Source organism: Thamnophis sirtalis, unplaced genomic scaffold, assembly GCF_051295495.1.
Source record: "Thamnophis sirtalis isolate CommonGarterSnake01/CBP01778 unplaced genomic scaffold, rThaSir2_p1.2 scaffold_5, whole genome shotgun sequence".
In the NCBI taxonomy this organism is placed as follows: Eukaryota; Metazoa; Chordata; class Lepidosauria; order Squamata; family Natricidae; genus Thamnophis; species Thamnophis sirtalis.
Genome location: NW_028261385.1, coordinates 2,884,588 through 2,912,422, shown reverse-complemented (window position 1 = coordinate 2,912,422; position 27,835 = coordinate 2,884,588). Strand labels below are relative to the sequence as shown.

Sequence of the window (27,835 nt, the reverse complement as noted above, 5' to 3'; positions counted from 1 at the left end):
TTTCAGTTTTGTGCATGGCTCATTGTAATGTTTTAAAATTCCGCTTTCTTGGAGAATAAGCCAAAGTTTAAAAAGCACACAGGATCCTGACCAAGTGTTGTGACCCAGGTTTCCTTAAAAAGCAAGAAGCGGAGTCTTGGTCCCAGCAAAACCCCTTTTATTTACACAACTGTGAATTCCTTTCATGCACAGTCAGCCAGGCTTTAGCAAACAGTCTTTCCGAGGAATATCAACACGAACCTTATCTCGCTTGGAGAGCTGCCAGATAATCAGTTTCCAAACAGAAGGCAAGGCAAAACTTGGCACAGAGTCTCTTATAGTCACAAACAGAACTTTCCACTCTTGAAACGACCGAAGGAATTGTTTCCTGCAAAAGCCCCCTCCCCATTCACTCCTCTTTTGCTTCCTCTGGGAGGGGCCAATCCCCTCCAAGGTGTGGCTTTACTCCCAAGTCGACCCTGCTTTCTTAGCTGATCTTGTCTTCCTGCAGTGCACACTGGGAACAGGTTCCGGCTGTTCCTCTGCCTCATTGCTGTCTAACTCCCACCCTGCCTCCGACGCAGAGCCCACGTCTGAGCTTTCCTAAGCCCCCAGGACTGGCCCATGTTCCACCCCCACCTCCTCACTGTCCTACTCTGTCACCAGCTCCGCCGGCAGGCCACAAGACCAGGAGAACATGATTAATCTTAATATTTGCAAAAAGGTGACAGGGAAAAATTAAATATTGTAGGCTGTTTATTCAACATTTCTGAGCTCTGCAAGATTTGTCCTAAAAGGGTTAACATTTTTTAGCCTTCACATTTCTCACTAAAAGCAGGAAGTCTTCCTCACAAGTAATCTTCTAGAAAGGCAGCTTTTTAAAGAGTTGCAAGAGACTCTAAATTGAGCACTTACTGTATCGGAGCTTCCTTCCAACAAGAGGTTGATTGCTCTGTTCACATCGCCATTACAATCGTGCAGAGCTACCATGCAGTCATCCTGATTCTTCCCTGTCACTTCCATCAGCTAATAAAATAAAAATAAAAACCCACATACAAACACATATTAAAAAGTAGCTCGGAATAACCAATACAATACAGTACAATAACAGAGTTGGAAGGGACCTTCGAGGTCTTCTAGTCCAACCCCCTGCCTAGGCAGCAAACCCTATACCGTTCCAGACAAATGGCTAGCCAACATCTTCTTAAAGACTTCCAGTGTTGGGGCATTCAGAACTTCTGGAGGCAACTTCTGTTCCACTGATTGATTGTTCTAACTGTCAAGAAATTTCTCCTCAGTTCTAAGTTGCTTCTCTCCTTGATTAGTTTCCACCCAAGGTGACTTAACACAAGGAATGGAAATAAAATATGTCAGTGAATGTGTCTTTGAATGTGGGAGTCTAATTAATGTAAAATCACAGCTGCTCAGATAAGTCTACGACAAGGTATAGATTAGCTCAGATTCAGTGCTACTAACTTCAGAATTTGTGAATTTAATTTAATTTGGACCTGGAGTGATAACTTGAAGACCACAAATAATGTTTTAAAAAATGCAAATCAAAACCAAGATCAGGTCTGGGTACAATCTGGGATAGAAAACAAAAATAATGAAGACATCCAAGGGGCCCCATCTATCTCACTCCAAGGTTTGGGAGAATAATCTAGTCCCCAAATATGCTTTAATTCCTTCAAGAACAACGTAGTCAACAGCCTGGGCTGAACACGGGAGGTAAAAAAGGCTGTGGGATCCTTGGTGCTCTCTGAATTCAAGTGTTTTCTTGCAGATGTTTCATTGCCAAACTGGGTAACATCATCAGTAGTAGATGGGAGTGGGGTTTGCAGAGAGGAGGAGGAGGAGGAAGACTGTGGGAACCATGGTGCTCTGTAAGATTGGTGGTTTTATTGCCAATGTTTCATTACCAAACTAGGTAACAACATCAGTGCTAGATGGGAGTAGGGTTTGCAGAGAGGAGGAGGAAGAAGGTGGGATCCTTGGTACTATTTGAAATTTGTGGTTTTAATGTAGATGTTTCATTATCAAAGTAGGTAATAACATCATGATGTTAGTTTGGTCATGAAACATCTACAAGAAAACAGCCAAGATCAGAGAGCAACAAGGACCCCAAAGTTTAACCCTGAGCTACATAAATGTTATTTATCTGGGGGCTCAATTGATTCAATTTCCCCATTCTACCCCCCCCCCCCCAAAAAAAGCTTCTTATCAAGGAATGGTTTCAAGCCATATTTCAGCTTCTCTATGTCAGGCCTGCAGCCTTATTTTCTTTTGGATCTTTGGCCTGCCACACTTATTCTACTATGCCTTTTCTATGGTGGGAAAATGGGAGGGGGGATTGTAGGGAGTTAGATGCTATGTAGCCATAACAACATTCTTTCTAGAAAGCCAAGGTCATCCTTTGTCTCTGCACCTCTGCACCTGGCTGGAACTGGAAGCATGGCAGTGGGAGATTGGACCATGGGATGGACTGGTGGGTGTGGGGGCAAGATCTTGAACTTTCAACTGGGTGGGGAAAACCGGGAAGCTTTCAGATCTGGGTTTTCCCAAATGTGCCAATATGGCTCTCTTCATAAATTGGAACTTTGAGGAATCCTTTGCCTTGGACTCTGATTTAATTTTGGATGCTATTTGGAACCCTGACACTTTGCTTCTTTCACAAGCCGCAAGACTCGGAGCCAAGACAAGTCTTCAGGGAAGGGATTCATATTTTCTGCATGCACAAAGTGCAGGTAGAAGCTCAACACGTTTTCATGCGTGCACTGGTGGTGAAGTGGGGAAAAGCGATAAAAACACCTGGGCAGGTCGAAGGAAGCCTGTGGCTCCCCGGGAATCAAAGCCAAGACAACGAATCTCAAGGATGGAAATACACCTCCACAAAAAAAAGATCCCAACCTAATTTTAAAAGGATTCATCGCTTAATGTGGCTAGTCCTCGACTTACAACCATTCGTTTAGGGACCATCCAAAGTTACAACGGCACTGAAAAAAGCAGCTGGTGACCATTGTTGACACTCACAGCTGTTGCAACGGTCTTGTAGTCACGTGATCAAAATTCAGGCGTTTGGCAACCGACTCATATTTATGACGGTTGCAACATCCCGGGGTCACATGATCCCCCTTTTGCGACCTTCTGACAAGCAAAGTCCATGGGGAAGCCAGATTCACTTAACAACCAGGTTACTAACTTAACAATTGCAGTGATTCACTTAACAACTGTGGCAAGAAAGATCGTAAAATGGGGCAAAACTCGCTTAATAACCATCTTGCTTAGCCATGGAAACGTTGGGCTTTATTCTGGTCGTAAGGCGAGGACTCCCCGTATCTTGTCCTGGATTTTCCACATATCCCAACCACTATTTTTTTTCTTGAAAATATACAAGTAGTCCTTGGTTTATGACCACAATTAGGACTAGAATTTCTGTTGCCAAGCAGGGCAGCTGTTAAGTGAGACACACCCAATTTTATGACCGTTCTAGCCACCGAGAATCACTGCAGTTGTTAAGTGAATCATGAGGTCACTAAACAAATCTACTTTCCCTCCATTGACTCCCGATTGTTGGAAGCTGGCTGGGAAGGTTTCAAATGGGGATTAGAACGACTCCAGAGGCTGCAACTGTTGTAAATGCGTGCCACGTTTTGATCATGTGGCAATTTTTCCCAATGCTGTGTTGTCCTCAAATTGCCACTAAATGAAACGCTGTAAGTCAGGGACTGCTTATGCCAAACTTCATAGCAACATGTTGTGACTCAGCAGAAGTTTGCTGTGAGTTGAGTTGGGATGCAGGAATAACAATGCAGCTGGGGCTCGTTAGTGTGGTCTTCTGGAGATAAAAGGACTGATGGTGCCACGCCCTGGTTGCAGAAGTCAACGTTCGTTCGTTGGTTGGTCGTTCATCGGTTGTGGTTTGTTTGTGAGAGGCACTTGGATAAGTGATTTGCTTTCTGTAACGCTCATTCAAAGAGACACTTGGAGAAGTGATTTGCTTTCTTTCTGTACACCTGGTTTTGCCGTAAGAGATCTTTGTTTTTGCATTCTGTTATCTTCTTGCCAGAGACTTTATTTATGTTTATTTTGGGCTCACAGCCAGCGGAAGCCAGGGCTGATAAAGTTATTTCCTTTTAAGTCTATCTGCCTGTCGTCTGTTAACGAGCGAAGAAGGGGGGTCAGAACAGCAACGTATCACAAGCCAGAAGAAACTCAATTTCAGGAAGCAAGAGGGTTTGGATAAGGCTTTAGAATAGACAAGCAAGTCCTCAGTGTATGACCATGATTAAGCCCAATGGTTCTGTTGCTAAGTGAGACTAGTGAATTTCTCCCCGTTTTACGAGCTTTCTTGCCACAGTGGTTAAGTGAATTGCTCCAGCTATTAAGTGAGCAACACGGTTGTTAAATGAATCCGTCTTTCCCGTTGATTTTGTTTTTCCGAAGGTTGCAAAAGGGGAACATTGCAATTGTCATGAATAGGAATCTGTTGCCAAGGGGCTGAATTTTGATCATGTGACCACTGAGCTGCTGCAACAGTCTTAAGTGTGGAAAAACGGTCATTGGTCACGTTTTGCAATTCTGTTGCCACTTTGAATGGTCTCTAAATGAACTGTTGTAAGCTGAGGACTAGCGATACAAGACTGGACTCCATCCAACTATGTGCAACGGCAATCCCCTCTCCCCCCCACCCCCCCAAAGCAAAGCTGGAGTGGATACTTACTTGTTTCACTTTATCTTCAAAGTCTGCATCGTTTTTGTCATATATCATTTGAGCCAAGCGAATCTGCTCTGCTGTGGCCTGAAAAAACACAAAACCACCCATGAAATATAAGACACAAAATTCTCATTCAAAATCAAGCACTCTCTACAGCTCGTCTTGAGCCCAAAATTTATGTTGCCAAATGAGAAGCTTGTTAAGTGAGTTTTGACCTATTATACCCCTTTTCTTATTTGTTAAGTGAATCACTGCAGATGTTAAGAGAGTCACACGGTTGTTAATACAATACAATACAATAGCAGAGTTGGAAGGGACCTTGGAGGTCTTCTAGTCCAACCCCCTGCCTAGGCAGGAAACCCTATACCGTTTCAGACAATTGGCTATCCAACATCTTCTTAAAGACTTCCAGTGTTGGAGCATTCTCAACTTCTGGAGGCAACTTCTGATCCACTGATTAATTGTCCTCACTGTCAGGAAATTTCTCCTCCGTTCTAAGTTGCTTCTCTCCTTGATTAGTTTCCACCCATTGCTTCTTGTTCTGCCCTCAGGTGCCTTGGAGAATAGCTTGACTCCCTCTTCTTTGGGGCAACCCCTGAGATATTGGAAGACTGCTATCATGTCTCCCCTGGGCCTTCTTTTCATTAAGCTTCCTCACTGACTGCTTGTCAAAGGGTCACAAAAGGGGATCATGTAACATATTTATGACATTGCAGCCATCATAAATACGAATCAGTTGCCAAGGGTCTGAAATCTGGTCATGTGACCACGGAGATTTTGCAACGGTCCTAAGTGTGAAAAAAGTTCATGTCACCTTTTTCAGTGTCGTTATAACGTTGGTCACTATATGAACTGTGGTTAAGTTGAGGACTGTCTGTACTTGCCCATTATTTCCTGCAACTTACTCTTCTATTTTAAATTTGAGATGGAGGGGAGGGGGGAGAAATAAGACATTTTCTGTGGTTCTTTTCCCTGTCCAGCAACCAGTGGTGGGTTGCAGGCGGTACGCCCCGGTAGGCTGCCCGGAGCACCGGATACCATTCCGGTACGGTGCTCCGGAGGGCCTACCCTCCCGCCTGAACTCCTTACCTGTCTTTTAAGGCTTCCGCGCACAGCGCGTGCAATGCCTACACAACATTCAGCAACCCAATTCCAGATTATCAGCGAGTGCTTAAAAAACAAACGACTCCTCACAACAGTCCAACAGAAAATATTTTTTAAGATAGACACAATTAAAAGCAGCACAGTAAAATGAACTGATGATATTTTATCAAATGAAATATATTTCAAGAGGACTAGGAGCCGTAATCGGCACTTCAAAGCAAACTCACAAGGCCTTAAGAGCTTTTGTGCTTAGAAGAGGGTGGGGGCCTAAATCTGTAAGTCCTTATAATGGCTTTAAGCACATCACATTATTAAGGATGGTTCGCTGAATAACACTTGGCTGAAGAATAACAGTGACCTGGCCAGGGCTTAGCACTAAATCTTCCCTCCTTTAAGCAGAGCCAATTATAATTAACGTTGGAAAGCAAAAGAATAAGTTATTGGAGGTGTAGAATTTCGGATTAGCACGACTGACCCTTAGATAACTTCCTCCGTTGGCTTTCAGGCTTCATAGCCCAACTGATTAAAACATTTACGGTAAATCATTATAAAAAGAATGGGAGACTGGTATTCTGTTAAAAAAAAACAGCCTTCAGAACCATTATCCAGCTGTTTCTGGGGCCGATGAGCATTATTTAGAAAATAAATAATGGTAAAGGTTGCCCTCGCACATATGTTCTAGTCGTTCCTGACTCTAGGGGGCGGTGCTCATCTCCTTTTCAAAGCCAAAAGGCCAGCGCTGTCCAGACATCTCCGTGGTCGTGTGGCCGGCATAACTAAACGGCAAAGGCGCACGGAATCCTGTTTCCTTCCCACCAAAGGTGGTCCCTGTTTTTCTACTCGCATTTTTTACGTGCTTTCGAACTTGGCAGAAGCTGGGACAAGTAACCGGAGCTCACTCCGTTACGCGGCGCTAGGGATTCGAACCGCCGAACTGCCGCCCTTTCTGATCGACAAGCTCAACGTCTCAGCCATTGAGCCCCTTTAAATAATGGTGGGTGGCTGCAAATTGCTGCTTTTGGGGGAGGTTTTTTTTACTGCAAACACACTGGCACACATTAAAAATGAAATTTGCTTCTTGGAAGGTCGCAAAAGAGGATCGCATGACCCCCGGGACATGCCAGTTGCCAAGCACCTAGATTTTGATCACGTGACCATGGGGGTGTTGCAACGGTCCCATGTGTGAAAAACAGTCATAATCAGTAAACAGAATAGAATAGAATAACAGAGTTGGAAGGGACCTTGGAGGTCTTCTAGTCCAACCCCCTGCCTAGGCAGGAAATTCTACACCGTTTCAGGCAAATGGCTATCCAACATCTTCTTAAAGACTTCCAGTGTTGGGGCTTTCACAACTTCTGGTGGCAACTTCTGTTCCACTGATTAAATGTTCTCACTGTCAGGAAATTTCTCCTCAGTTCTAAGTGGCTTCTCTCCTTGATTAGTTTCCACCCATTGCTTCTTGTTCTGCCCTCAGGTGCCTTGGAGAATAGCTTGACTCCCTCTTCTTTGTGGCAACCCCTGAGATATTGGAAGACTGCCATTATGTCTCCCCTAGTCCTTCTTTCTATTAAACTAGACATACCCAGTTCCTGCAACTGTTCTTCATATGTTTTAGCCTCCAGGCCCCTACTAGTTGTAAATCAAGGACTACCTATGCTTGCTGCCTTGAGTTGTCTCTAGGGGAGTTTGGGGGCATGTAAATTTAATAAATGAGTTTTTCCAGCTGGTTATACCTCCCAGTGGAGCCATTCTAGCCAATGAATGTGAACCAGAGTTGATGATTTGCATTTACCGTCTAAACAGAACTTCAAATATACTCAAAACGATGGCCTGAACTCTAGCTTGGATGTAAACTAGTTTGATTGCACAGGTACAGTATAGGTGGTACCTTGCTCAATAGTAGTAACTGTGAGAGGGATCTTGGAGTCCTAGTGGACAACCATTTAAACAGGAGCCAGCCGTGTGCAGCAGCTGCCAAAAAAGCCAACACAGTTCTAGGCTACATAAACAGAGGGATGGAATCAAGATCACGTGAAGGGTTAATACCACTTTATAAGGCCTTGGGAAGGCCACACTTGGAATACGGCATCCAGTTTTGGTCGTCACGGTGTAGAAAATATGTGGAGACTCTAGAAAGAGTGCAGAGAAGAGCAACAAGGAGGATTAGGGGACTGGAGACTAAAACATATGAAGAACGGTTGCAGGAACTGGGTATCTCTAGTTTAATGAAAAGAAGGACTAGGGGAGACAGTATAGCAGTCTTCCAATATCTCAGGAGTTGCCACAAAGAAGAGGTAGTCAAGCTATTCTCCAAGGCACCTGAGGGTAGAACAAGAAGCAATGGGTGGAAACTAATCAAGGAGAGAAGCAACTTAAAACTGAGGAGAAATTTCCTGACAGTGAGAACAATTAATCAGTGGAATAGAAGTTGCCTCCAGAAGTTGTGAATGCCCCAACACTGGAAGTCTTTAAGAAGATGTTGGATAGCCATTTGTCTGAAACGGTATAGGGTTTCCTGCCTAGGCAGGGGGTTGGACTAGAAGACCTCCAAGGTTCCTTCCAACACTGCTACTGTATTGTATTGTTATTGATTAGACCAGGAAACACCTGGCATCCCTTAAGAGTCCACACATATAGTCTCTGGCCAAAGTTAAAGCACACCGTTAAATATATTTGCATTTTTTTTCCGTTTCAATGCACCAGCTCTAATTTATGAAATTGAGCGAAAGGAAATCTCAGCAAAACTACACGTTATGACACTTGGGGATAATAATATCTGAGAACTCTTGGGCGAGGGGCTTGCAAACATAACGGCGATGAACAAAACTGAATTTGCTTTGTCCTGTCTTGTTATTTGTTTTGATTAGCCCAAAACTCCAGAGAAAGGGGGGGAAACAAAAAAACCGAAGAAGCATTAAGGGGAGAAAAAACAAGCCATTTTTAAGCTTGTAATTTGAAGAAGGACAATCCAACGGCGGCATCTGACGAGGGTTTTCGGTTACCGCTCTAATTGGAGGCCCCAGTTTTTTGCTGTGCTAAGCAGCTCTTAAGAGTCCTCCGGTCGCCAGAAAAATCAAAATAGCAGGAGGATGGTTTCCATGAGATTGCATTATAGCTTTTCCTCACTGCCACTAGTTGAGACAGTACAGGCAGTCCTCAACTTGCAACCACAACAGAGTGCAAAATTTATGTTGCTAAGTGAGTTTTGCCCCATTTTACGACGTTTCTGGCCACATTTGTCAGGCCTGCAGCCATCTTTTCTTTTGGATCTTTGGCCTGACACACTTTCCACCATTCTACTATGCCTTTTCTATGGTGGGAAGGGAGGATTATATGGAGTTAGATGATATGTAGCCATAACAAAATCCTTTCCAGAAAGCCAAGGTCATCCTTTGTCTTTGCACCTCTGCACCTGACCGGAACTGGATGGGTGGAAGCTGCCAGGATGGCAGTGGGAAATTGAACCATGTGATGGACTTGTGGATGTGGGGGGCAAGATCTTGAACTTTCAACTGGGTGGGGAAAACTGGGAAGCTTTCAGATTCGGGTTTTCCCAGATGTGCCAACATGGCTCTCTTCATAAATTGGAACTTGGAGGAATCCTTTTCCTCGGAATCTGATTTAATTTTGGATGCTATTTGGAAACCTGACACATTAATTCACATTAAGTGAATCACTGCAGTTGTTAAATTAGTCACATGGTTGTCAAGTAAAATCTGTCCTCCCCATTGACTTTGCTTGTCTGAAGGACGCAAAAGGGAATCACGTGATCTCAGGACATTGCAACCGTCATAAAAATGAATCAGATGCCAAGCACCTGAATTTTGATCATGTGACTATGGGGATTCTGCAATGGTCATAAGTGTGGCAAAATGGTCAGAAGTCATTTTTTCCAATGCCATTGTAACTTTGGTCACTAAATGAACTATTGCAACTCGAGGACTATCTGCATAGGTAAAAAGTTCTCCTCACTCATATGTGCTAGTCGTTCCAGACTCTAGGGGGCGATGCTCATCTCCTTTTCACACTCGAAGGGCCAGCACTGTCCGAAGACGTCTCCGTGGTCATGTGGCCGGCATGACGAAATGCTGAAGGCGCACAGAGAACGCTGTTCCCTTCCCACCAAAGGTGGTTCTCCTATTTTTCTACTTGCATTTTTACATGCTTTCGAACTGCTAGGTTGGCAGAAGCTGGGACAAGACACGGGAGCTCACTCCGCACTAGGGATTTGAACCGACGAAGTGGCGACCTTTCTGATTGACAAGCTCAGCGCATTAGCCACCGAGCCACCGCCTCCCTCTGTCTGTATAGGCAGACTGAAAAAACAGAACAAGAGGGTTTTTCAGCTTAAGATACAGTCTTCAAACTTTGGTGCTGGTTTTGGGATACCCACACCTCAAATCTACAGAATACCTCCTGGCAAACGTTAATTACACACTTCACAAGAGTGACATTCTTCTCGCTTGGCCATCAACATGGATAGGTTAAGGACGTGGAGACAAAGCTGCCGGATTCCTACCTGGACTACTGGTTTCTGTGGTTGTGTCGGCTGCGCGGCTGGAATCTGTGTTTTTTCTCGAGTGCCCCGAGTACGTTCACTGCCCACCGAAGTCATCATATACAGTATATACAAAACAATGTATGTACAAAATAGAAAATCTGAAACGAGAAAGAAACAGGCACTGAGGCACAACTTTCAAGACCGAAATACAAACAATAGCCCACGACGGGGGTCTCCTAGCCGGAGGCTGCGGCCCACTACAGGCCAGTGGCCTATTTGCAACCGGACACACAGTGCATGCGTACAGGCCCACTTGCGCAAACATCGCGGGGGCTCGCAGTCCCACTTGTGCGAGCGTTGTGGGTATTTGCAGCTCCATTCATGTGAGTGCTTGTGGCCCCACTCCCGCGAAGGGAGGGAGGGTGGAAGGGAAGGAAAAGGGGGGAGGAGGGAGGGAAGGAAGGAAGGAAGGAAGGAAGGAAGGAAGGAAGGAAGGAAGGAAGGAAGGAAGAAAGGAAGGATAAAATGATGGGGGAGGGAGGGGAAGGAAGAGGGAGGAAAGAGACAGGAAGCAAAGGAGGAGCTTGGATGATTAAAGTGAGTTCTAAACTAACTACCGTATTTTTCGGACTATAAGACGGACCTTTTTGCCTCCCAAAAGGGGGTGAAAATGTCTGGGCGTCTTATAGACCGAATATTGCTGAAGCACCGCCCACCCGCCAGCCATTTTTTGGGCTCTGCATGCCCTGTTTTAGGACTTTTTCAGCCCGTTTTTGAGTCCTTTATTGCCCCAGTTTTGAGGCTTTTTTCGGCCCAGTTGTTTTGGAAAGAAAATTTCCAAAAGAGAGAATTTTGTACAGGATGTGGTTTCCTAAAAGAAACAGGGAAGGCTGTATATTGAGAAACCACCAAATTCTGCACAAGTAATGTTTGTCTTTCTGTACAATTACAATAAGATCAAAAGACAATGAAAATAACAGCCTAAAACAGTGTTTCTCAACCTTGGCTACTTGAAGATGTCTGGACTTTAACTAATATATTAGGTTAGACAAGATGTGTTAGATCTCAATGTAATGTGACTTCACACATGCATACTGTTCTTTTTTAATTTTTCTTTAAAAATAGGATAGGCCAAGTATATTGATATGTAGCGGAAATACACCAAGGAGCGGAGGAGTGGGAAAGAAGAAAGATGGGTAGAGAGGGATAGGAGAGAGGGTGGGAGGGAAAGGTGAGAAGGATGGGGGGGAGTGGATTGTGGAGAGAGGAGTGGTAGGGGGGAGGGGAAGTAGGGTAGAGGGGGATGATGGAGGGAAGACAGAAAGTTGGTGGGTGGTGGAAGAAAGAGGTGTATGGAGAGCGGAAGAGCTATATTGGGTTTCTATTTTCTGGGGCCTTGTTGACAAGAAGAATTGATGCAATTATTGTTTAATGCTGTATGGTGCTGGCGATGTACAGTATACATGTGAGTGTATGAAAATGAAAATAAAAAATTTGTGAGAGGAAGAGAGAAAAAAAAGGAATCTAGATTTAGATTCCAGTTCATTTAGTGATAGCACTGACAAAAGTGACTTTACGACCATTGTTCTCACTTATGAACAGAATCACACAGTCGGAAGGGACCTTGGAGGTCTTCTAGTCCACCCCCTGCTCAAGCAGGAGATCCTTTTACCATTCTGGACAAATGGTTGTCCTCTTGAAAACCTCCAGAGCTTTCACAACTTCTAAAGGCAAACTCCTTTTCCACTAGTTAATTGTCCTGTCCTGTCAGGAAATTCCTCCTTAGTTCTAGGTTGCTTCTCTCCTTGATTAGTTTCCATCCATTGTTTCTTGTCCTGCCTTCAGGTCCTTTGGAAAATAAGTTGACACCCCCGCCCCCTTCTTCTTTGTGGCAGCCCCTCAAATATTGGAGGATTGCTACCATGTCACCCCTGGTCCTTCTTTTCATTAAACTAGACATACCCAAATCTAGTTGCAGCATGGTCAGGTGATCAAAATTCAGACGTTTGGCAACTGGTTCGCATTTATGACGGTTGCAGTGTCCTGGGGTCATTTGATCCCCTTTGCGACTTTCTGACAAGCAATGTCAATGGGATGAGCCAGATTCACTTAACAACCATGTTACCCACTTAACAACTGCAGCGATCCACTTAACGACTGGGGCAATAAAAGTAGTAGACTGGAGCAAAATTCCCCTAAGAAATGTGTCAGTTAGCAACATAAATTTTGGGCCGGCTTGCGGGCGTAAGGCAAGGACTACCTCTATATCTGGTCATATCTGCTTCTCCAAAAACACTTTTTTTTCCATTTTAATTCGGCTTAGAAAAGCATAAGCAGAACTAGTAATTTATTTGGGGGGAACATGAGATTACTTAGGTACGTGATCAAAAATTCCTCAAAAACCTTTTACAAATGTGTTTAGCAGCAGATACATTATTGAGAGAGGCACGGCATTAGCAGTGCGGCACACAAATCGCTCAAAGATACAACAGGTAGTCCTCGACTTACGACCACAATTATGCCCAAAATTTCTGTCGTTAAGTGAAACATTTGAGCGAGTCTTGCCCCGTTTTACCACCTTCCCTGCCACCGTTGTTAAGCGAATCACCACAGCTGGTAAGTTAGTCAAACACAGTCGTTAAGTGGATCCGGCTTCCGCATGGACTTTGCTTGTCAGAAGGTCGCAAAAGGGGAACCTGTCGTAAATATGAGCCAAGGATCTGAATTTGGATCACGTGAGCAAGGGGACGTTGCAATGGTGGCTAAGTGTGAAAAACAGTCGTAAGTCCTTTTCTTTTCAGTGCTGTTGTAACTTTGAATGGTCACTAAATGAACTGTTGTAAATTGAGGACTACCATTCCAAGGAATAACTGGATGCATCTGTAAAATTCATGATCATTCCCTCTGGATGAGCCACAATCTTTGGGCTCATTCTATCCATACTCTCATTCAGAAGAGAAGGAGAGATAGTAGGAGAGGAAGAAGTATGGAGGAGAGGTAAGGAAAGAAGAAAGAGGTAAGGAGAGGTGGGTGGAAGGGAGAGGAAAAGAAGAAGAGGAGGGAGGAAGAGAAAGAAAGAGAAGGAGAGAGGTGAGGAAGGAGAAGAAAGAGGGTAGGAGTAGGGTAGAGGTAAGGGAAGGAAGAAGGGGATGAAGAGGAGGAAGGAAGGAAGTAGAGAAGGAAGGGAGGGAGAAAGGAAAAGAAAGAGAAAACAAGGTGGTGTCTTAGCAGGTGAAAGAGGTAAGGAGAGGTGGGTGGAAGGGAGAGGAAAAGAAGAAGAGGAGGGAGGAAGAGAAAGAAAGAGAAGGAGAGAGGTGAGGAAGGAGAAGAAAGAGGGTAGGAGTAGGGTAGAGGTAAGGGAAGGAAGAAGGGGATGAAGAGGAGGAAGGAAGGAAGTAGAGAAGGAAGGGAGGGAGAAAGGAAAAGAAAGAGAAAACAAGGTGGTGTCTTAGCAGGTGCGAAGGATGGTAAACAAAGCATTCCAAACTATACCTCATAACCTCTTAAATGGAATAATAATAATATAAGAATGGCAAGGAAAAAGAATAATTATGTGAATGTATATCCATAACTGTATGTAAGAGAATAAATGACAGTAAAAATATAAAGCACAATGTAGGTAAATAATATTTGGTCATAAGTAGCTAAGTATAAATAAATAAAGAATTGGACATAAAAATGGATAACGAATAAGGAGATTATGAACGCAAGATAGAAATGTATAGAAGGGAAAACACTAACTGCAAAGAAACCGATTCGGAACTGCTGTATGATATACGATGGAACTTATTGTTCCTATGTTGTTTTTAAGTTATGTGTTTGTCTCTGTTGATGTGCTTATGTGTATAAAATAAAAATTAAAAAAAATGGGGGGGAGGAGGAGGGGGGTTGGGGGGGAGGGAGGGAGGGGTATACATTAGGCTAGACAAGAATTTGGTGGTAAACTAGAACTATTTTGACACACAAAAAATTGTACTCCGATGTCTTACTGATTGAGGAATGATGAAATGTTTGTTTTAAAAGAAATAAAACTTTTGAACCTTAAAAAAAGAAAATTAAAAAAAAAAAGAAAAATGAAATGTGCTGTCAGGAACACATCAAACATTCTCCTGCTGAGCATTACAGGAGACGCTTGATGACAATGAGTAAGCCACCTTTCCAGAAATCCCATCTGCAACTCTTAAGTCAATTACTGGTATTGAGCCTGAAATAAATGATTTTTTGTTTTTTTGTTTTCTGCAAGTAACCGGAAATTTATAGAGTAATTGAGGAAATATATAAGCTTATTTTAGGTGCATGGAGGAGGATTGTGATGGAATCCGCTCCCGGTTGCCAGGAAGGAGAGGATTCATTCCAGAGGAGCAAGAGACAAGGCAATGAGTTTTGTCTCATTTTACGACTTTCCTTGCCACATTTGTCAAGTGAATCATTGCAGTTGTTAAGCTATTAAGTTGGTTGTTAATTGAATCTGGTTTGCTCGTTGACTTGGCTTGTCAGAGATGGGATCACGTGACCCTGGAACACTGCAAATACGAACCAGCTGCCAAGCATCCAAATTTTGGTCATGTGACGACGGGATGCTACGACGGTCATAAGTTAAAAACAGTCCTATGTCGCTTTTTCCAGTGCCGTTATAAGTTCGATCGGTCACTAAACAAACTTGTCGTAAGTCCTTACAAAAAACGGTTGTATATGCCTTCTGGGGGTGTTAGCATGCTTTAGTTGGGCAAGATTCTCTCGGCAGGGAGGAACGATGAAGAAATGTGGTTGGAACAATCACAATGTGTCTTCCTTGGTTTTTGAAGTCTGACAAGAATAGAAATGAGAACATTTTTTTGGTCCTGAGCTTTGCATGCAGTAATAGCTTAAGTAAGGGTCACACTCCGAGATCTTCACACACTTGTTCTGTGGTATCACAATATGGCGGTTCCTTTGGAGACATGCTCCCACAAGAGATGGCCAGCACAAATCCAGATATTGTTTTTTTCCTGAAGGAAGGCAAAGTTCTTTTTATGCTCAAAAACTTTAGAGAGTTTTTGTGAGTTGGGGTGAAATGAAGGAACAATTCTTGACAGGTTTTTATCCACAACAGTGATGGGAATTTGATGGCAAACTAGGCAATTTATGTGTGTCTTAAAAGAATATTCAGAGGAATGAATACACAAGATAGATTGCTTCTCCCACTGAAATATATGCAAGACGCTGAATTGCTTAACTGGTGGGGTGATTCTTAGACATTTGTAAAATTTGGGGTAGAGCCGAGATGGTGCAGTGATTAAATGCAGCACTGCAGGCTACTTCAGCTGACTGCAGTTCTGCAGTTCGGCTGTTCAAATCTCACCGGCTCAAGGTTGACTCTGCCTTCCATCCTTCCGAGGTGGGTGAAATGAGGACCCGGATTGTTGTTGGGGGCAATATGCTGACTCTGTAAACCGCTTAGAGAGGGCTGAAAGCCCTATGAAGCGGTATATAAGTCTAACTGCTATGGCTATTACTATTTAATAGGATAAAAGCAAATTTACCAACCAAACTTGCCAACACAACCCCTCAAAAAAAAAAAAAAAAACACAAGCCAGTCATCTTTCTGAGTCATTTGTTTTTAGCTTCTCAGCATCTCCAATTTACCAGGAATGGAAAAGACACAGAGCTAAATTATTGATTTTCATAATAAATTAGATACAAAACTTCCTTTGGCTATACTGCACTTGAAGTAAGGATGTTCTAAATATAGAAAAGATGGTTTGGGGTGTTCTACACCCAAAAGGAAATACAGGTTTCAAATATTTGGGCAAATATCTGGAATGAAAGGAGGGTCGTTTTATTCACCATTGATTGGTCCTACTTGCAGTGGCCGTAACTGCAAAAACAATCAGGTCACTTTTTTCAGCGAGAGGTCAACTTATTTTCCAACGCACCGGAGGGCAGGACACGAAACAATGGATGGAAACTAACCAAGGAGAGAAGCAACCTGGAATTAAGGAGAAACTTCCTGACAGTGAGGACAATTAACCAGTGGAACAGCTTGCCACCAGAAGTTGTGGTTGCTCCATCATTGGAGGTTTTTAAGAAGCAGCTGGACAGCCAGCTGTTTGAAAGGACACGGGGTCTCCTGCTGGAGCAGGGAGTAGACTAGAAGACCTACAAGGCCCCTTCCAGCTCTATTCTGATTGACCTATATATTGTATTCTCTATGATCGGCCAACAGCACCATTACCATCAACACTCTGGAAGCTAACAACAGGTTGAAATGTTAAGCGAGTATCCCATTTGTTGCATGTACAACAAAGCCAGAGTATGGTGTTTTTTTTTTCCTGAGGAGTCCTTGGTGCTCTCCGAGTTTGGTTATAGGAGGTACAGGAGTCCTTGACTTACAACCGTTCATTTAAGGACTGCTCAAAGTTACGACAGCATTAAAAGTTTTTTACACTTACAATAGTTGCAACATTTGATTTGATTTATTCGGTTTGTATGCCGCCCTATTCCCGAGAGACTCAGGGCGGCTAGCAATCAAAAAGGGAAGGGGGTACAAAATAGAAATAAAAAAAATAAGAAGACAAACACATTTAAAAGCAAAGTTTTGCGACCTTCTGACAAGCAAAGTCAATGGGGGAGCCGGAGTGTTTCTAACTTGACAACTGCAGTGATTCACTTAACAACTGTGGCAACAAGACAATGTCTTAAAATGGGACAAAATTCACTTAACGGGCTGTCTCGCTCAGCCACAGAAAAGTTGGGGGTCCACTGTAGTCGTAAGTTGAAGCACTGTACCTCTACCTTTTCTAGAAATACCCTGCCTCTTCCAGTATGAAAAAAAGCAAACAAACCAAGTTTTTACTTAGCCCCAGAAAGCAAATAACGCTTATGAAGAATTCAAGGTGTGGCACTTTTCCACCCCACACATAGTCTACATCTCTTAAACAGGGGATGCTGCAGTCACAAGCCTCTTTCACATTCTCTTTCTTCCATTTACCATATTTTTCGGAGTATAAGACGCACCTTTCCCCACCACCTAAAAGAGGGTGAAAATTTGGGTGCGTCTTATACACTGAATGTCCCACCCATCCACCCACCGCCACCCACCCTTTGGCCTTTGCCTCCCATCAATTTACCTCCTTGCAGCAAAGGGGGAAAACGGGGCTTATGGAGGCTGCAATAGGCTATGGAAATCCCTGCAGCCTGAAACAGGGAGGCCCAGACTGAAATTGAAAGTGAAACGTGCTGTTTGCTGGAGGAGGCAAATTGCTGGGAGGCAGAAGCAATTTTTTTTTCTTGTGCTAATCAGGCTGTTTGCTGCAAGGAGGTTAAGTCAATAACTATAAACGCCTACAGAATGTTCACATTTTTAGACTTATTTTTTAAAGACTGCTTTATTATTGTTCTGGACAGCTTAACAAAATGAAGAAGCTTTTTAAAATAAATGCTTGATCTGAAAAGGCCCAGTGCTATTGTATCTTCTTTTAAATAGCAGAGAAGAACTTATATACTTCCAGAAAGCCACATCAATTTTAACAGCATCTGTACAAGTACAGATTGAAATGTAATATTACAAACAGAGTATATTGTCTGTACTGTTTGCTGTTTGCTGCAAGGAGGCAAATTGCTGGGAGGCAGAAGCAGATTTTTCCCCCCTTGTTTTCCTCCCCAAAAGCTAGGTACATCTTATATTTTAGAGCATCTTATACTCTGAAAAATATGGTAATCTTCACAACAATTCTGCAGAAAGATCACAGCGTCAAGCAACAACTTATTCAGAATGCTTGGGCAAGACTTGTCTCCAAACCGTAATCTCAACCTGGTCTAACGTTACGCACATCATGTAGTCCTCGACTTACAACAATTTAGTGACCGTTCAAAAAATGACTTATGACGAGTTTTCAGATTTATGACCTTTGCAGCATCCCCATGACCATGTGATCAGAATTCAGAAGCTTGGCAATTGGCTCATTTTACGACCGTTGCTGTGTCCCAAGGTCATGGGATCATTTTTTGAGACCTTCTGACCAGCAAAGTCAATGGGGGAGCCAGAATCATTGAACACTTCAGTTACTAATTTAACTGCAATGATTCACTTAACACAGAGGTGTTTTGGGCTCGGTTGTGGTCGTAAGTCAAGGACTACCTGTATTTTTTCACCTTATTTTTAATATCATTTCTAAATCTCCTAGGAAAGAGCAAGAGGAGATTCTAGAATAGAATAAATTTAGAATAAAAGGTAAAGGTTCCCCACGAACATGCGTGCTAGTCGTTCCTGACTCTAGAGGGCGGTGCTCATCTCCGTTTCAAATCTGAAGAGCCAGCGCTGTCCGAAGATGTCTCCGTGGTCATGTGGACGGCATGACTCAACGCCAAAGTTGCACAGAACGCTGTTACCTTCCCACCAACAGTGGTTCCTATTTTTCTACTTTCATTTTTTAAGTGTTTTCGAACTTGGCAGAAGCTGGGACAAGTAATGGGAGCTCACACCGTTACGTAGCGCTAGGGATTCGAACTGCCAACCTTTGTGATCCACAAGTTCAGCATCTTAGCCATTGAGCCACCCCGTCCCTATATTTAGAATAGAATAGAATAATCACTTTATTGTCACTTTTAAAGTACACTAATCAGCATACATTAAAATGAGATTTCGTTGCCTACAGCTCTCAAAGGGTCACCACCTCCAATGTACACGACATGAACATGACAAATAAATTCTCAAAGAGTATCAGAGGAGTATTTTGTTTGCTGCCCTATAAGTGTCACCCGTTAAAAATGGTCATGGGAAACATTTGAACAGCTGTCGTACTCCACACAGCGATCCATCTAATGAGCTTTTAAAGCCAACAGGCAAGCTAGAAATTAAGCATTGTGGGGGTGGGGGTGGAATTGTTTTTTAAAGAATTCGTTTCATTGATCCCCAAATGTCTCATGTCAATTAGATTTTTTTTAAAAAAATCTAGTCAGAACTGGTTAATTGTTCGCAAATACTGCTAATCCTAAACTTACAACTAAAATCTTCAGTCATTGAGCTAAATAGTCATTAAGTGGGACATCCCTCCATCAGGCATTATTTTTGCTCTCAAAGTTGAGGTCCCAAAGTCTCAAGATCCTTCTGTATCTTGAGCCTGTTTTCTGGAGTGTTGGCTATTCCTGCCAGCTTAGTGTCATCTGCAAATTTGATGAGTTCCCCATTTATTCCCTCATCCAAATCATTGATGAAGATGTTGAAGAGTCCTGGGCCTAAAACAGAGCCTTGGGGTCCCCCACTCCATACTTCCCTCCATGTAGATGCAGTTCCATTAAGGACTACATGTTGAGTGCGGTTGGTCAGCCAGTTAGGAATCCATCTGGTGGTGATGCTGTCTAACCCATATTCTTCTACTTTATCTAGTAGTAGGTTGTGGTCTACCTTATCAAATGCCTTACTGAAGTCCAAGTAAACTATATCGATGGCATTCCTCTGGTCCACTAATTTTGTCACTTTGTCAAAGAATGCAATAAGATTAGTCTGGCATGATCTGTTTTTGACAAACCCATGTTGGCCGTTTGTGTCAAGGAAAGGAACTTCCTTCAATCACCCCAAACACATACCTGAAACGCCATCTCCCTGGTTACCATTCAACAACAACCTTATTTCGCCAGACAAAGTTTTAATTTCTGGATGTATTTCTTTATGTAACTTGAATTCTAACCAAGTCAAATGTTTGACTTCAGGAAAGAAAAGAAATATCACATAACAATCCCTGCAGATCAAATGAAGCATATTATACCACTCTTGTGATTTCCAAGCACCAAATGATTCACTTAAGAAAGAAATCACCATCAAAATAAAGTCAAATAAATCCAAGAGATCATTTCTCAAGATAATTAAGAGGCAAACAAATTTACATTTACAGGTAACGCTCCACTTATGACCACAATTGAGTCCAAAATTTCTGTGCACAAATGAGACATTTTAAGGGGGTTTTGCCCCATTTTACAACCTTTCTTGTCACAGTTGTTAAGTGAATCACTGCAGTTGTTAAGTTAGTAACACGGTTGTTAAGTGAATCTGGCCTCCCCATTGACTTTGCCTGTCAGAAGGTCGCAATAGGGGAATCACATGACCTCGGGATACAGCAGCCGTCGTAAATATGAGAGTTGCCAAGCGTCTGAATTTTGATCACCTGATCATGGGGATGCTGCAAAGGTAACAAGGAATTTGTCTCTGGTGCATAAGCTCTCAGTGTACATAGAAACAATAGTGATTGATTGTTATCATAGCCGTTGCAAAAATTCATTCCCCATAAAACATTAGATACAACTCTTAGTGATAGTTATGGATGCTAAATAACCCATAAATATCATTCATACTAAGGATATTAATTAAGCAGTTTAAATCGTTAAGATACAGGCAAGGAAGTGATCATCATCGTAAGAAGATAAGGTTGTAGGTAAGAGGGAAGGTGAGAATAATTATAATACTGCCTTTCTAGATAAGTTTGACAGGGTTGTGGGAATTAGTTGTTTAGCAGAGTGACGGCATGGGGTGGGGGGCAACGGTTCTTGTGTCTAGTTGTTCTGGCGTGCAGTGCCCTACAGCAGAGGCCCGCAACCTTGGCAACTTTAAGACTTCTTTGCTGGCTGAGGAACTCTGGAAGTTGAAGTCCACAAGTCTTAAAGTTGCCAAGGTTGCAGACCACTGCAGCATCATTTTGAGGGTAGGAGTTGAAACAATTGATGTCCAGGATGCGAGGGGTCTGTAGGTATTTCCACAGCCCTCTTTCTGGCTCGTGCTGTGTTGTCATATAACTCCTTGTGTAGGTGTGGCGGTCACCCATGGCCCAGTGCATAACAGGGCAAGCGCAGCCACGCTGAACCACATAGGAAAAAACAAACTCCTAAAGTACAGAACATCCTGATAGTACTCCATAACATCCTGATAGTACAACATAACATCCTGATAGTTCACTCTAGATGTGCCTTACTCAACGATGCCCAGGATTTGACCATATATAGATAGAACTTCCCTGAGCAGTAGATTAGCAATTGTAGTTTGACAGGCTGTCTTAAATCACATGCTGATTGCTCCTCCTGCCTTTGTCCTATCTCAATAAAAGGGGCTCCCAGACCCCAATCTGGGTCGCCTCATCCCGAGAAAGCTCGTGTCCGTGTCTTTTCTCAACATTAGCCTCATGGGCGAACCACGGGTACTTCACAGTGCTGCATATGGGACCTCAATGGAAGGCAGATTGGAAGCCATTGTTTTTTCTGCAGTTCCAATTTAATATTTACCGGAGATCAATAAATATTAATTCAACTAAGAATCGATCATTTATATAACTTCATCTGTTAAGCACTAGTCCCTCCCTCTAATATTGCAATCTTTAGGGGGGAAAAACCCTCAGGTAAATAAACTGTGAAACGGAAAGGTAAGCACTACTACCAAGGTCTTTCCTTAAACCACGCATTTACTTAAATCATGTGTTTATTTCTATCTGTGTAAATATTTTTCCTGACCACACATTATTCAGAGTCTCGCATTACGAGATAAAACAGGGAAAGCCCATAACGTAAATAGTGAATTGGCACAGTCCTTACCGTGTTTCCCTGAAAATAAGACAGGGTCTTATTTTCTTTTGACCCCCCCCCCGGAATAAGCGCTTGGCCTTATTTTTGGGGAGGTCTTATTATTTTTGGAGTGCAGAAGGAGGCGAGCGTTGTCACACTGTTGCAATATTTTCGGGGAGGGCTTATTTTCGCGGGAGGGTTTATTTTCACCCCTGCGCTCAAAAGCCCTCTTGGGCTCCTTATCCCGGGAGGTCTTATTTTCAAGGTAGAAAAAAAACCACCATTATGAACAAGTTACACTAATTGCATGGAATAAGTAACGAAGAACAAAAAAAAAATACTAATGGTTCCCTGGAGTCTTAAACCAACCTTTTCCCGATATTAAACAGAAAAGGATGGCTACGTCAGTTTAGTCTTCCAAAACCTGGGTGCTACCACCAAGAAGGCCCTGCTCAAATAAGGTGCCGCCTTTTTGGAAGCTATATAATGCAAAGATTACCGTATTTTTCAGAGTATAAGACGCACCTTTTTCCCTCAAAAAAGAGGCTGAAAATCTGGGTGCATCTGATACACTGATTACAGCATTTTTTTGCCTCCTGAAACCTGCCCCCCTTCACCAATATGGCCGTGCATAGCTTGTGGGAAGCTTTTAGAGAGCTCCTGGGGGCTGGGGAGGGTAGAAATGAGCAGCTCAATTTTACACACACACACCAGCCCCCAGGAGCACTCTATAAGCTTCCTAAAAGCTATCCATGCCCTTTTATTTATGAAAAATGGGCCCGTTTTCTGAAAAAACAGGCTGTTTTTTGCTCATTTTTGCCCCAACCCAACCCTCCTGGGATCACTCTGCAAGCCCCCTAAAGGCTCTTCATGCCTTTTGGGGGGGGGGGGGCAGACCCGTTTTCGGGAGGTTTGCAGAGTGCAAACACTATTTTTTATTTGCCTCTTTAAAACCTTGGTGCATCTTATACTCCAGTGCGTCTTATACTCCAAAAATATGGTATGCCTTCAAATATCATACACCAAAGGAGGTCCTGCATCATCACAGGTAGCCCTCGACTTACAACGGTTCATTTACTGACCATTTGAAGTTACAATGGCACTGAAAAAAGTGACTTAAGATGGTTTTTCCACACTTATGACTGTTGCAGCCTTCCCAAGGTTACATGATCAAAATTTGGATGCTTGGCAACTGACTCATATTTATGACGGTTGGAGTGTCACGGGATCATGTGACCCCCTTATGTGACCTTCTGTCAAGCAAAGTCCATGGGAAAGCCAGATTCACTTAACAACCATGTTTCTAACTTGACACCTGCAGTGATTCACTTAACAACTGTGGAAAGAAAAATTGTAAAGTGGGGCAAAACTCACTTAACGTATCTCTCATTTAGCCACAGAAATCTGGGGCTCAATGATGGTCATAAGTGGAGGACTACCTATATTACCAGAATCTGCTAAGCGGAAAACAGTTTTTTGACATTTTTCCAAATTTAACACGATAAATTTTCATTTGCAACAGATGAGAAATTCCTGGCATCAATTATTAGCAGCCTCTGGCAGTTTCCAGACACAATGACAGCAGCTTTAATTTAAAATCGTTGCTTTAAATGAAGGTATTCTTGTAAACCAATTAACAAAATAAAGTTAATGTTAAGTTTTAAAACACACATTGCCTCATTCATCGTTAAGCAGAATTGGAAACATGTAATCATCTGTACACTTACAACAATGGTTACTTATAAATCAAGAAAAAAGGATTTTAAGTTAAAGACCCCATTGTAAAATGAATTTTCCCACTACATTTGATCTTGTATCTCAACACTGTCAAAAATATAGTACTATTTCATAAGAGTTTTTCCTAAAATGCACAATTTAGTGTCAAAAAAGGATAGACAATTATCTTTTAAGCCGCTGAAGGAGAAGCTACAATATGATCTGGGCTGGGTAATACAGTATTTATTCACATCAGAACCATTGTCTGTGATTGCACAAATAATCTGTTATTCCTTTTCAAACTGCCACTAGGGTTAAAATGTCTTGTCTGAGAAGCTTGTGCCCATCACAGATTGTAATTAATTGGTGTAATACCCTTATGATTATGGTGTGGGGTACCCAAATTTGCAGAGATATCTACCAACCATCAATCAATAATCTTAACCCCATGGGTGGTGGGAATGGAAGAAATCAGGAGACAGTTGAAATTTTAAAAAATCTAGTTGGCTAGTTTCAGGTTATCTTGTGAATGCAATCATTGTCATACCACAGAAGGGAAAAATCCAAATCTATCCAGCTTCGAGAATTACTCAACACACCTTAGTTGTTACTCTTTAAATCCCACCTGCAACAGAGCTGAAACTTAAAGAGAACAATCCGAAATATCCCAGACTTGGATTGCAATTTTAGTAATTTATCACATTCAGGATCCCAACAGCTACTACATCAGATGAACATTGTACAGTAAAGCATCCTTTAAAATCCTCAAAAACTCTAGATGTAGCTGCTTACCTACCAGGCTCCAACATCCACTGAACTTACCTTGGCCACTCCGTGCCACATTTTCTTCAGTGGCAAGACTGAAAACTAGCAATATTTATCTTCTCCTTCTATTCTTCTTTCAAGTCTACTGTAGTCAGACTTTAAGTCCCTCCTAGCTCTGAATTTGTGACATCATTGTGTTGTCACAGAAAGAGATCTCAAGTCAAGATGGGCTCACAATGTAGGGAAGAAGAGTCCTGCATGTTTCCCCCCTTGGCAGTTCTGAGAGACCCCAATTATTAAAACATACCAGATGGTTCCCTTCATCTAAAGGTAGAAAATAGAGGAAAACTATAGTGAAACCCTAAAATAGAGCTTAAGACAGCCACATAGGAAAACAAAACCCTACTTTCCCCCAAAAATGTTAATTTAGTTTCTTGGTTTATTGTATCATTCTGTGGCTTACCATTTTATGGATTTTGGAAGCCTGCCTTTAGATTTACAGATAAATCGAGGGTAGGACTATTTTAATAAATGAAACAGTTAAAAACTTTGTAAGTTGCTGCTTGCTATAGGAGAAAACATCAATGTTCAAGGGGCTGGGAAAAAATTAGTATTTCAGTAACAAAGGGGGTGCATTGGCTCAGTGGCTAAGATGCTGAGTTTGTCGATCAGAAGGGTTCAAATCCCTAGCGCCGTGTAACGGAGGGAGCTCTCATTACTTGTCCTAGCTTCTGCCAACCTAGCAGTTCAAAATTACATAAAAATAGAATAGAATAACAGAGTCTGAAGGAACTGGCAGACGAGATCTCAGAACCATTGAACTATATCTTTCAGAGATCCTGGAGCAGCGGGGAACTGCCAGAAGATTGGATGCAAGTAGAAAAATAGGCACCACCTTTGTCTATCTGGGTATCTCTGCCTGGCAGAGAATCCTCCTTGGTACTGCCTGCCACCTGAGTACCCCGTATCTGAGCCCCTGAAAGAATCCTGACCCCGGAAGGAGGACCTGAAGTCTTGTCCCCGGGAGTAGGACCGCCTGGGGTATGGCGCCGCCCTGAACTCTCCCTTCTTTAGAGCAGTGGGAAGCACCTTCCGCTTGTCCTTGTTCTCGACCAGGTAGGGGCCCAGAGCTGCCCCAAAAAGAGCATCTCCCGCGAAAGGAGCAGATGCCAGGCGCCCCTTGTGGCGTACATCCACCTGCCACTGTCGCAGCCACAGCAACCTACGAGATGCAATGGATGAAGCGATCGCCCTGGAGGCAAATCTGGCTGCGGACAAGGTGGCGTCCGCCGAAAATTGGATGGCTGCCACCAGTTTGTTGATGTCTTGGTGCGCTCTGACCTCGGTGATGGGGATTCGTTGCTGCAGCTCCTGTAACCAGAGTAAGGAAGACCGGTTGAAGAAGGAGGCGGTGGTAGCTGCCTTCACCACCCAGCCGGCTGCTTGATGCCCCCTTTGGAGGGTGAGGTCCGCCTTCCTGTCCTCCAACTTCAGAGCCTCCTCTGGTTCACCTGGAAGATTAGTGGGGGTATGTAGTGCCAATACCGGAGCAGCGATGGAGGGCTGAGATAGCACCCCGGCCATGTCCTGGCCCACACTGAAAAAGGTCTTGTCTGTGGATGTGGGTCCCGCTGTGGGGGCTGCCCATTGGCGCTTGACCGACTCAAGAAAAGCCTTGGGGGTTGGCACCGTGTCGGTCTCAATGGCCTGCTCATCAAAGATGGTTTCTGCAGAGAACCCCTGGTGTTGAGGTGGTGCTTCTGCTGCTCTGTTTCCGAGGTTGGCGGCTGCCTTGGCTTTTCACAGGAGTGACTTGTACAATGAGGACTGGAACAACCCGGTGAAGGCCAGCTTCGTCTTTGGATAGTTTATCCTCCCTAACTTCCCCCTCCTCGCAATCCAGGTCACTGTCCTCTTGTGATGAGGCTGAGGAACTAGGAATGTCTTCACCCTGGGTTTCCAGGCCCTCTGGTATCCTAGGAGAGGATGCCACCTGAGGCTGCATTTGTGGCTGTTGAAATGCTACTGTCATGCATTGCTGGAAGGCCCGCATCGTTAGATCCTAAAAGTTGGGAACCCCTGTGGGGGGTTGCTGGCTGGTGCCCATGCCCACCTGTGCAGGGGGGAAACCCAGAGGTGGTAGCCCCGTGGGCAGGGCTGAACCCAGTGAAGCCGTATGTGGGGGGGATTGCCATCCCTGAGGAAAACCCCAAAGACCTGATGTGTCAATAGGGATCCTTGCTTGCAATGTGGGTTCCTCCCCTGTGGGCCCGCCTGCTGCAGGGACTCCAGGGGCCTTCCCCTTCTGTCCCGGGCCTGGGATGGACTTATGGCCACTTGCCTTCTTGTAGAGCTGCTCCAGCTTCCTGTGCCTTCGCATTTCATACTTAGAGGGAGTGTCAGCGTTCCAAGTATCACGCAGAATTAAATCAGAGTCCAAGGCAAAACGATCCTTAAAGTTCCAATTTAACAAGCCAGACATCTTGGTACATCTGTGGAATCCCAATTCTGGAAGTTACCTAGGATTCCCACCCAGTTGAAAGTTCATGATCACACCCACAAATCCATCACATGGTCCAATCTTCTTCTTCCACGCTGCCATCTCCACCCGGCTGGTTCCGGTCAGGTGTCGAGGTGCAGAGACAAAGAATAACCTTGAGCTTCTAGAAAAGAATTTTTTGTTTTGAAAACAACACATTCTACCCCTTGCTATTCCCCTCCTTAATGAAAAGACATACTAAAGATGAAGCTAGAAGAGAATGTGTGGCAGGCCAAAGATCCTTAAAGGAACCGCTGCAGGCCTGACAGGGAGGTTTGGAAGGCTTGTGACCACCCTCTATCTCTAGCTCCGCCCTGGGGGAAAGGTGCTTCTTTTTGTCTCTAGCCTTTGTTCCCCCTCCCTTCTGGGCAGCCTCTGGGGTGGCCACTAACCTGGGGTGACCCTCTGCCCCTCTGGTGGGGCTGCTGGCTGTCGCTGCAGGTACCTGGGTCCTGCTGGTCCCCTCGTTGCCGCTGGGCGCCGCCATCTTTGAACACTTGGCTCCTCCCAGCTTCAAGATGCCACCCGCGCCAGGAGACAAAGGGCACCGCTTTTAAATTTCTTCTCCTAGCGGCTTGTGCTCCGAGGAGCTGCCGCGCGCCCCTGCCGCCGGTTCTTCCGCCTCTTGCCTCTTTCCGGCGCCGCTGGAGGCTTGGCTCTGCCTGTGGACCCCCTCCAACAAGTTAGGCCATGTGGGCAATGGTGTGGGCGCTCTGCAGCATTTTGGGGAAGCCGCGATTCGCTGCTCGACCCTGTGGGGAGCAGCGGAGCACTCTGGTGCCTGGCAGAGTTTCTGCGGCAAAGCTCACCTTCTGGGCAGGAATCCAGCGCCTCCTTCACTTGCCAATGGCCCGATTCACTTGGAATTGGCGTGGGCACTCCGCGGCGCTTGGGAAAGCTGCGGCTCGCCGCTCGACCCTGAGAGAAGCGACGGAGCGCTCCAGCGCCGCTGAAGCCTCCGCGGCAGAGCTTGCCTTTGGAAGGCTTGTGC

General features: G+C 44.0%; 1 protein-coding gene across 1 annotated transcript in view; it reads right to left on the bottom strand.

Moving 5' to 3' along the window:
• The window catches only part of UBAP2 (ubiquitin associated protein 2), a 138,691-nt gene that overhangs the window by 97,611 nt on the left and 13,245 nt on the right, over positions 1-27,835 (bottom strand). Inside the window, 3 exon segments of the mRNA XM_087715246.1 lie at positions 895-1,005; positions 4,700-4,777; positions 10,317-10,456. Of these exon segments, the coding sequence (XP_087571372.1) occupies positions 895-1,005; positions 4,700-4,777; positions 10,317-10,415 (288 nt within the window). The 5' untranslated portion in view covers positions 10,416-10,456.